Genomic DNA, 11,405 nt, shown 5'->3' on the forward strand with positions numbered 1-11,405 from the left:
TCTTTGAGCGCAACTTGAGGAACTTCTTCTGGTCTGTCTGTGAAAATGTAATAGTTCACCCTATGTCCAACCATAAAGTACATCTCTGCAGTTTCTAAAAATGTCTTGAGGAAGATTACATACCTAGAAAAAAAAAAAGAGAAATTCTCTATTAGAAATAAAAGGCACTGTGGTAGAAGACTGGAAGAAGGGGGGGACACAGAGCAACAAAGTAACAGGATCAGGAAGACCCATCGGGTGTGCAGAAGAGGGAGTAGGTGGGGGAAATGGTGGAGGTGTAAGAAGGGGCAGACTTGTAAAGCATCTTGAAGGTGAGGATGAGGATTCTGAACTTAGTGTGGAAAGAGACAAGAGGCAGTGAAAGGACTGATGATATGGTTGGACTCACAAAAAGGATCTAGGATTTTAGCTTTTGTTGTTATTTATGGAGGGGAAGATGAACCAATTCCTACACAGTTTGTAAAGCATCTTTGATGATCAAAGCCGTGTAAATGTCTGTTTTTCTCCCCTATGAAAATAGCCAATTAATATAAGATTCCTATTCAGAAGTAACAGATAATTGTGACTCCACCTAATGGGTTTTGTTGCAAGCAGGAACTGATAATGCTCATGAACAACAAAAAAATCTATTTTAGTCAGAAACAATGTTTTTTTAAAATATTTGTTGCTAGTTTCCTGGTTAGAATTATTTCCTTCCAAATACTGATGATCGTCAGCCTTCATCTCTTGAGCCACATTTAGCTGTTCAGGGTATTGCATGGGACTCTCATGGAATCCATGCTGCAGGAGCAAGTGAGGTCTTAGGTAATGCGGTGATCACATGAGTGCTCTGCCCATGAACACACGTGGAAGTGCTGAGAAGTGAACCATAGACACCATGTCACTCTGTCCCTCCCAAACAGCCAGGAAGGGAGTCTACCTGGGAAGGATGAAGAGCTGACCTGTACCCTGCCTGAATTTGAACCTGTGGCTCTATGGACTTTCAAAGCAAGGTACTGGTCATCTCCTGAGAGATACTGAATATCTTTAACTCCATTAACTTCAGTGAGAGATAAGGGCACGCAGCACCTCTCAGGATTGGGCCTATATTACCATTTAGCCAGCCCTGTAGTGAAAATGAGAGTTCTCTGTCATGTTCGCATTCCAGTTTCGTGTACCATCCCAGCAAAATGACTTGCCTATGCAGCCCAGGTGCAGCTGCATTTCAAAGGTGTTCTGCCTCGTTACCCGCTATTTCAGCTGTCCTGCAAGTAACCAGCAGGTGTAATGTGTTATAAGAGCTGCCCCCCACATAGCCAGCTATGCGCCAAGATCTCAAGAGTGGAGGGGCCAGCTGAGGCACTTCCCTCTTACAGAATTCAGCTCAAGCCCGATAGGAGAAAGGGGCATTTACAAGGTTTCATGGCAAATATCCAAGCCCCTTTCATTTCACTATGGGAGGGATCAACAGGAGAGTTGTACACTGTTAGAAATTAACATCAACCTCATTTGTTGTGTATATGCCTAGCCCCTTTAGAACCCAGTACTAGTGAATGAGAAACATCCTCCTATATTATACTGTAGAAACGGGCAGCCAAACAAACACATATACAGCATGGAGTGAAGACGGTAATTTTGTCATCACAGACATTTCCAATGCAGGTACTGGCCACATGCAGTTTTGGGTGGGCCAGGAGACCCTTCTGCAACATATTTAGCTCTGCTTGAAGATATTGATTTCGGATTCAAAAATAACCATTTTTAATTAAGCCCATTTCTCAGAACACGAAAACATGAAGGTGCCTCAGGAATCCTTTAGCAACCTCCTCTCCAAAAGAAGGGTATAAATACGCTCCTTATCCCAAGATATTATTGGGAAAGACTCTAATTCATATTGATTCTGGGCAGTTACAAATCCATTGTGCCAGCATAATGTGTGTGTGTGGGGGGTTATGTTTGCTATGGGGTTTTGTCTTTCCAAAGTCTTGGTTCCATGTACATCATTAGCAATCTCATTAAACTTTTCACAAGAGTAGGAGTATCCTACCCCAGTATCCTGGACAAGATGAAACTTCAGTTCTTTCAACTCCTCTTCCCAAATTGGCCCTATATTTTCAAAAATGGATCTGCGTATTCTTTGCTTCCTCTCCTAAATTGGTGTGTCTCATTGATGTAACAACATGAAAAAGTTGCTTCATCTCACTGGTGGCCAAATCAGCTTTGCAACATTGTTTATAAATACTTTATCAGAACAGGTACAAAAAACCTACTTGTCCATTCTTAACAGGATCATAATTGAAAAAATTAAGCAGGATATATTTGATTATACCTTGATCTGAATAGTCCTTTTGATCTTTAGCAATACATTTGCAAAAAAATTCTGTTGGCAGGCAAATTAGCGCTTATCAGCACTGGCTGAATCTGATGCTCCATGATTAACAAGGACTTTGTTGTAGCATGCACAGGCCTTTGGAAAAACAATAATGTTCTTGAATAGTTCCTTTAATCTGTGCTGCAATAGCTGGCTAACATAACGTAATGAAACTGATAATTGTGTGTTTAAGTCAATCAGCAATCTTCCAACAAAATCCTGCTTGGTAGGGTGAGTGTTAAGGTGAATAAGGGATACACCATCACTACACAAAAAAATAATTTCTCCCCCATCTCCTCACTGGTTTACTACATCATACCTTTCATACCTAACAACTATAGTTATGTAATTAAGCCCACTACTCACTTTTTGATAGCAAACACTGACAGTCCAATCAGTGACATTCCTTTGTCGGAACTTCCTCATTCAGGATTCTCGGAGTTATAGGTCCCTTCCAAACTATTGGAGCAAACCATGGAGTCATCATAAGAAACGTCACTTCTCCTTGGAAGAGGAAGTTTTCTTTAGGAATCACACTATAGAAGTAAGAAATACGAGGCAGTTACCTTCCCTAACATATAAACATTACCAGAGCCATGTGTTAAAAGTTCAAAAATAGATAACAGCTATAAAGGGATATACAACTCCATTGAAGTCACAAGACATGGTGCAGTAAGGCTATATAATGTTATCAGGTTATTGGATATATCAATAATTATTATGTTGCACTGCACGAGCATCTACCCAGCATGTCTGAGGTCTGTAACTGAACACAACATTCTGGCTTGTATTTTGTATAAAGACCCAAGTGTTTCTGAGATTTTGTATGCCTAAGTTAACACAGAGCAAGACAAGTTCAAATCCTTAAGGAAGTTTCTTGGTCGGATTTTAGTCAATTAACTTTAGTTATATTTTAGATGTAACAAAACACTTATTTTTTAGTTTTACTTACGATGGCTTTAGAATCTGTAGCTTTGTGTAAATCATCCTAAACAGTAGGAAAACAAAAATGATTTCAAGTTAAGGAAAGATTTCCATAGCTCTTTAAAAATCCTTGTCGACTTTACAGACAGATAAAAGATTCCCACCAATCAGCTCCATTGAGAACTCAGTGACCTATACTCAGAACTCCAAAGGAAAGGGTTTTAGCTTTACTGTACCTCTGGTGTCTTGAGTTTAAATCCTGGTTCAAGTCACATATGAACATAAATTTAGTGGTGTCTCTCTAGTCCCTAATATTGGTCCACATCACAAAACCTCTGTGCAGTGCAGGCCACCAGAGGATTCAGGGGCTCAGGGGGCCTGAGGCAGCAATTTTGGGGGCCTCTTCCATAAAAAAAATGTTGCAATACTACAGAATACTTTATTCTCGTGGGGCTCCTGCAGGGCCCGGGGGCAAATTGCCCCACTTCCCCCTCCCCCCCCCGATACAGTGTGGCTTGATTGACAATCTATGCTTATGAGATGCCCAGAGGGAGACATTAAAAGTCAGGAATGAGATGCATTAGCAAAGTGGTGTGAGCACACAGGATAGGAGTAGAAAATTTTGCAGATAGGGAATGTGGAAAGATTGGTAGAGCAGTGTGTGGGTCAGAACTTGAATAGTAGAGCTTCCAGGAGGTCAGAATTGAGGTGCAGACTGGTGTAACCCAAGCAATGTGAACATCCTTAGAGAGGAGGGGAATCCATGAGATCACTGCTGAGAGCTTTCAAAGATAGGTAAATCATCTGAGGCTTGTCTAAATCTCAGTGTCATTAATCCTGTATTGATGATTCATAAGACAGAAATACAGAAATGCAATACTAAGACAGAGTACTAAAGTTTGACAACCATAGATTATCATCCTTCAGGAATACCAGAGCTCTTCTGAAAGCAGCTGAAACACTTAACTGAAACTAATGAAAAGTTCTACCTTGGGTAATTCAATTTGTAGTAAATCTTCCAGGATATGGTTGCTATAGAGAAAGAACAATGGAAGTTTGGCTTACAAAAAGACAGCATTCAATAGAAAGTAATCCAAGAAATCATTGAATTAATTCCTGTTTTCCAGCATCTAAATATTCAAGAAAAAGTTCTGTCTTAATATCTTTGCATCTTGAATGTCATTGTGATCATATATCATGTTTGTTTTTTAATAGAAAGAAACCATTGGAAGTTTAGTTTACCAAAAGCACAACATTGTTAGAGCATAACTGGTTTAAAAGTAATACAAGTCCAAGGAAGACAGACCTGCAAACCTATACATGAATACTCATTATTCACACAAGTAGTCCCACTGAAGTAAATGGGAATTATCATATGAGTAAAGGCCTCTCAAGTTAGTGTTCATCAAATTAGTGATCATGAAACAGACAGTAAGTGGAATTAACAAAAGCTCCCACCTTGGTTGCTTTATATTGTGGAAGTCCTGGGTATTACTGCTACAGAAAGAAAGCATATCACATTTAGTGTTTGGTTGTTTTTTTTAAACATGGCAGTCTTTAATTACACGATCACATACTATTTTTTCCACAGGACCCCTGGCTCATTCAATGCATAGGCTATATGGTGCCATACAAATTAGTTTATATAAAAGGTGGGTGCACGCATATTGAATAGCTGCTTCTTAATTGAGCACTAACTCTTTTCATTTCATTGCCTTTTTGAGTGGTAACAACTGAGAATGAACTGTTTGAAGGCTGAGAGGCATAAGAGATGCTGGGAGACCATGAGTGAGTGTGAGGCTGAGGGGGAGAGAGGGACACACAGACAGGACTGGCTGGCAGGAGGAAATGAGGCTTTTAAAGATGGCCCATAAATGAGACATCCCTCATTAGAGAAGGAAAGGCAGGCAGTGTTTTCAGAAAGCAATTAATTAAATCTTTGGATGCCAGCCCAAATAGTGCCATAGATCCAGTGCAGATGAGAGAGAAAATGGGGGAATAGGTCTGCACGGAACATCCATAACTAAACCCCAAACTGTGCAACTCTCACCTGCTTCTGTATTCCATTGCAAGCTCAGATCAAGTAATCAAGGCTCACATTTCTTTGCCCAGTTCTTACTAACATGGCAACCAGTTTGTGATTTTGTGTCAAGATCAGACAACAGGTGAGACTCAGCTGTTTATTTGTGGCTACTAGTGTCATTAGGAGGTTGATAGATGATGTGAGGGCCTTTCAGAGCCAGTTTACAGAAATACACAAAGAAATGCATAAAGATGGGGAAAGGGATAGCTTAGTCGTTTGAGCACTGACCTACTAAACCCAGGGTTGTGATTTCAATCCTTCAGGGGGCCATTTAGGGATTTGAGGCAAAAATAAGTACTTGGTCCTGCTAGTGAAGGCAGGGCCTGGACTCCATGACCTTCCAGTTCTATGAAATAAATATATGAAGATATACCTATTTGTATCCTAGGAGAAATGCTCAGATAGTTCCATTGAAGTCAGTGGAGTACACTGACTTATACCACCTGGGGACCTGGTCCCTTAATGTATCTAATTCAGAAGAAGGTGAGCACTGGAGCAGTGCCCTCCACCTGCTTCTGAGGAGCCACTGCTAGTTTCAACTGAGTTTGCATTTGAAATTTGGTACCAAACCCTAAGTCAAAACTAAATAGAAGTGGTTAGGAATCTCAGCAACATCGAACTAATTTCCAGAGCTCTAACTGAGAGACCTCAGATGCTCACAAAATCTGGGCAAATCCAACAGGGAAAAGTTACCTTGTTGTGTCGGAGACCTTGCTTGAGGTACCACTGAAAACATACCTGCAATAAATCCAAATGTCATGTAGAACATCTAAGAAACATAAAAACTTTACACTAAAAATCATCTAGTCCAATGTTAGGCATCTTTAAAGACACAAACCACACAACAACTAACCAAAACCAGCGGTTTATCCTCACAACAGAACAAAACCAAACCAGCCAACAAAGGAGAAAATGCAAAGGTTGTTAGAATGCTGTGGTAGGTGAAGCAAAGCAGTTTCCTATTATTATCTGTTGAAGTAGAATGCAGCCCTACATGTTAACCTCAGTAAAGTACACCCAGTGTACTGAGGGAGAGAATGTGTTCCTTCTGGTCATTTTACCTGCAGGTATTTATGTATATGTTAATATAGGACCTCAATTCTGACCCACTAAAGACAATGGAGTTTCAGTCAGTGCAAAGATGGGGCCCATAACTTTTGTCTATTTGGGGAATATGGGAAGACTGTCAATAAGAATATTGTATAAACATACTGCAGTGGCTTTCTATCAGATGTAACACGCGTGAGCAGAAACCCATATCAGCTCATCAAGGGTGGTGTTCTGATAATCTGAGCTTGGTGAGATGGGGGATGTTATATGGTTCCCTTTTTTCTGGCCCAGTCTGGTCCAGGACATCTCGCAGAATCCAAGGAGAATAAAGGCTCAGCAGTGTCCACGGGTGGAACCCGGGCCCCAGGAAGTAGTGGGGGTGGCAGCCAATGATGGTGAAGCTTGTTCCTTTCACTCCAGCTGTCCTGGGGGTTTTGCTTTGTTCATTTAGTTCCTGTTCCTTCTTCCTTGTTTACCAGTCATGGTCTTAACAGGACAGCCCTTGCTGGCAACTGGAACCTTTCGGTTTGGACTAAATTCAGTCTGACTCCCAGTTTTCTACCCACATTCAATTAGCTATTGATGATTTGTGACATTTTATGAATTGTTCACTCACTTCCAACCAACGAGCTCAACAAAAGGGAGCCAGGCCCCATTTCTTACAATATCCCTCTTTCATGAAACCAATTCTGCTCACATCAGACTATTGCTTATGAAACAGACAGAACTGCTGTAATCTGCTCTTAATGTTTAGAAAACATGCCAGCTCCTTATTACTCCTTTGCTGTATGTTCCAGAAGGTTTAAAAAAAAAGGGAGGGGATGGAGGAGGGGCAACAAGGGGGAACCATCTTTTCCTCTTTTTGCCACCTGTACACTTAAAACTGCACATTTCAACAAATCATGAAACATTCTGTACACGAGGGGTTAAACTAACTTGCTTGGAAAATTATTTACCCTTCTTTTGCATTTTGACCGAAGTATGTTCGGTCTTATTAAAAAGAAGCAACACATTAATTTGGGTGGAGGAGGGGCAGATGACTATTTTTGCTTTCAATGAACCATTACCAACACCCAGAAGTGGGCGGGAAACGTCACAGCAGTTATTGTCGCAGGAGATCAATTTTGCCGTAGTACTCTGTTAAGCCATCTCTACGACTGCTTATCGGAGGCTATGTTGGCTCTGTGTATGTTGTATCCTTGTTGTTTGGTTATTGCTTATTTGCACAGATGATGGGACCAGATGTTAATCCCACCTTGCCGACTGTGTTGGGCTGTTGCATCTCAAACACAACAAGGCATTAACATCTACAACAAACAACCATGATCACAGAAATTACTAACAAGAAGTTTCAGTGGCGACAAAAGCCCTTATTTTCAGGTGGATTGACTCTTCAATTCACATCCGCAGCGTGAATCAGAGCAGGATTCTGTAACAAGGAATAACCGATGAACATTTAGCAAATGTTTGCTTAAGCAGATAAACCTTCAACTATTTTAAACACTTCTTTTTACAACTTTTTGTTTTTTCTTTAAAATCCTTCACATAAAACCATCAAAAGTTATTATCAATTAAAAAACTACAACATCAGAAAAAGAAAAGAATTACAACAACAATATTTGTTTAAAAGGTTAAAATAAATCCTGAAAAACTTATTAAGTATTTATCTTTTTCAAAACATGATAATAACATTGCTTTCCATCGTTAGCACAAACAAGCCTTTATGACATCAAAGATTTTAATGCAATATTTGTTTTTAAAAACATTTTGGAAAATGTTTGTTTGCTAAGCCTAATCAACTGTGATGGTGTATGTTTAACCTAGACTCTTGGGTGACTACCAAATTACATTAATTTATTAACCTGTAAACCCTAAAGAGTTGAACATGATCAAGATTTTGGTACAAGACCTCAGCCTACTTAGTCCTGTGGCAACAACCACACTGCAACATTTTATTAAGATAAGAAGGAAAAGCGACGAAACATTTAAAGTAAGTATAAGTAGGCTTTATTTTTAACAATATTGCTGTATATCTCTTCAGCTGTAGAAGCCTGTTTTATAAGGAAACCTCCTTTTGAGTCTTTTCATGGTAATAACTGTCCTTTTTTTGGGAGATGCTATCACAGCAGTTAGGATAGGCTAGAGCTGCTTGTTGTTAAAGTCCAATGTTTTTTAAAGACAAAACACAAACAGGAGAGAAAAAGATGCATGCAAAAATAGAAAATACACTTCTAATTTTCTGGTGCTTTCACTTGCGCCTCACTGCTACAGAACATGCACCCATGCGTTACCCAACAGAGACATTCAAATTGTGTTAGCATGGGGCTTTTAAAACATTCTTTAGCTGCCACTTACAAGTGACAAGAGATGTCTTGCTGTAAGTAGACATGTATTAGCAGAAGCAGAGAGAGAAAGAAAAGAGCTATAAGTGGGAAGAAAATGACACAATGGAGGTGACAGCAGAAAATCAAGGCTCACATTCCAGCTGCTGTTCATCTTAGCTGAGCATGAAGTGGCCGGGGGGTGGGGGGTGTCATGTAGTCCTCTTTCTGCTCAATCTGGTCAGGACATTTTTCAGTATGGGGATGATGCAGGGCCCACTTGTGTCCAGATGGATCCCAGAATACAATGGGGGTGGCAGTCATGATGCAAGCTTGGTCCTACAATCCCCTTGTCGGCACCTGGACCAAATCCCCTCCAAAATGTTGGTAGTGGAACAGCCTATTGCTTCATTATTTTTGCACCTATAGGCTAATTCAACAGATTTTGGTCATATGGTTCTCAGTTTCCTTCTTTGTCTTCCAGTCATGACTTAACTCCCTTTTTGTCTAGACTAATTCATTCAATTTTTAACATTTGTTCACTTTATAAGCAATTTTTGAATGAGTACTTGATTTTTGTATCTGTTATATTTGTAGAGTTGCCCACACAACACACTTCATGACACTCAGAATAATCAGCCACTGGCTGCCCATTCTACACTTAATGGTCTGTGCCTGTGTGTTCATGTATTTCCTTATGCTAAGCTAGAGGATGAAGATCTTACAGCTAATCATTGAACTGAAGTTGGTTTTGTTCCCAGCTATCGTCAAAGATTTGCTGTCATGAACTGGGCAGGTATCTTCCACACAGAGCTGTATCTAAAATAGAATCTTTGACGTGTATATATTGCTGTGTAGTGTGTAGGGGTAGATCTGCCACCTGAAGTCAATGCTACGTTTTGCCATTATGCAATGAGTGAAGGTCAGGCCTATACGGTATATATACATGTCACCTGTAGTAGGCAGTGAGCATAGTAGAAATTGGTGTATAGTTTTAAAGTCCTAGTTTAAGTCAGCTGTGTTTGCTGAAATGTTCCAGTATCAGCTCTTAAATCCCTCTCTCTTGCCTCAGTTCCTCTATTGCAAATAGTCATGAAAGATATTGACAGAAGTTCTCATGCCACACTGGGCTTCACAGTTTTCAAACTACACAGCAGGAGTTGCTTGAAAACTTCACTGCAGCAGTGTACAGAGACTTCACCTGCAACCAGCTCCTCCAAAAGAACAGGGATCCTAACTGCTTAAACCAAAGAAATCTCCCTATGGCATATACCCCATGACAATGGAGGAGTTCTGATCCATCAGTAAAAGGCAGTGGCAACCACACACACTAACCAGTCCATTACAATACCTACCATTTCACGGGGCTATTGGAGGTTTATTGTGGTGTCTGGAGGAATCTGGAATTAGCAATTGTGTAAACCAATTTTTCCTCCCATAGTTGTACCAGTTTTTGGCCTTATCACACAGCATGGCAAATAGGAACTGGATTGGCAGTTAATCGATACTGCTTTGACTATCATGTACTCAATCTCTTGCATCTCCTTTATCCAGGAAAACAGGAGGAGTCAAAGGCTATTTTCCAAGGAGCCATCTTCATGTCATGGTCTTGCACCACGCTGCTGTGTTTCAGCTTTGGCTACATTGGTAAGTGGATAGTTTTGCAATGCAAGAGTCTCTCGTCACTCCCTTCTAAGGTGTGATTGTACAAAGACTTTACCCAAATACATATGAACCTTTAGAAATGCACATCATGTGGTGCAAATCCAGCTACTCAGGTGCAACAGATTCCCCAGCTTTGTGTAGTCTAGCTAGGGCAAAAATGAGGGAGGGAACAGACTCTTTTGCACATCTGTGCATCCTAGTGACATCAGTGGGGCTGCACAGCATGACTAAAAGTACGTTTAGTTCAAAGTGTATAAATCATTAATTTTTAAAACCATTGCATGAACTTCCTCTGTTATCTTATAGCAGTTTGCCCATTTGCACAAGCACATTTGCATTTTAAAAACACAGTGACTCAGCGGTAGCTTTCCCACTGTTTTAAGATGTTCTTAAGGTAGTCTCATGCCAAGAACTGAGCTCCTGCCCCAGACTTTCACTGTAAAGATACCAAGAGGGAAGGGGTACTGCTCATGAGAGCAATCCTCCTGCAGCTGGGATGTGAAAGCAGCAGCTTCCAGCCAGGCTCTGGCTGCTGAACATATGTAAGTTGAAGACATGTAGATTCTTTGACGGGTGACTGTCCTGGTGGATAGGGCCGAAGCTAAGACATGATATTCTCTTTATTTTAATAATGCTTTGACAAAGTCCCACTATGAGAGTTCTCATAAGCAAAGTAGGGAAATGTGGTCTAGATTAAACTCTTATAAAATGGATGCAAGCTGAGTTAACACGCTGGTAAGCGCAGATCTCAAGGTTCTCTGCAGACTGGGAGGGCATATCTAGTGGATCCTGCAGCAGTCTGTCCTGGTCAGTACTATTCAGTATTTTTATTAGACTTGGATAATGAGTAGAGAGCATACTACAAATTAATGGATGACACCAAGCCTGGGAGGGGTTACTGTCTGAAATCAACAAATGAAATTCAGTAAGACAAGGGAAATATACACTTAGCAAGGAAAATCATAAGGCACAAGTACAAATGGGAGTAGCTCGCTAGGGTGATATACTGCTG

The 11,405-nt window shown here is 40.5% G+C and overlaps 2 protein-coding genes across 3 annotated transcripts in view; both read right to left on the bottom strand.

Moving 5' to 3' along the window:
* The window catches only part of LOC116823991 (histo-blood group ABO system transferase-like), a 53,287-nt gene extending 46,971 nt beyond the window's left edge, over positions 1-6,316 (bottom strand). The window contains 2 exon segments of the mRNA XM_075060436.1: positions 4,733-4,771; positions 6,051-6,316. Of these exon segments, the coding sequence (XP_074916537.1) occupies positions 4,733-4,771; positions 6,051-6,160 (149 nt within the window). The 5' untranslated portion in view covers positions 6,161-6,316.
* Positions 1-11,405, bottom strand: part of LOC116817454 (histo-blood group ABO system transferase 2-like) — a 52,835-nt gene that overhangs the window by 34,105 nt on the left and 7,325 nt on the right. The window lies entirely within an intron of this gene.

This window comes from Chelonoidis abingdonii, chromosome 24 (genome assembly GCF_003597395.2).
Source record: "Chelonoidis abingdonii isolate Lonesome George chromosome 24, CheloAbing_2.0, whole genome shotgun sequence".
NCBI lineage: Eukaryota > Metazoa > Chordata > Testudines > Testudinidae > Chelonoidis > Chelonoidis abingdonii.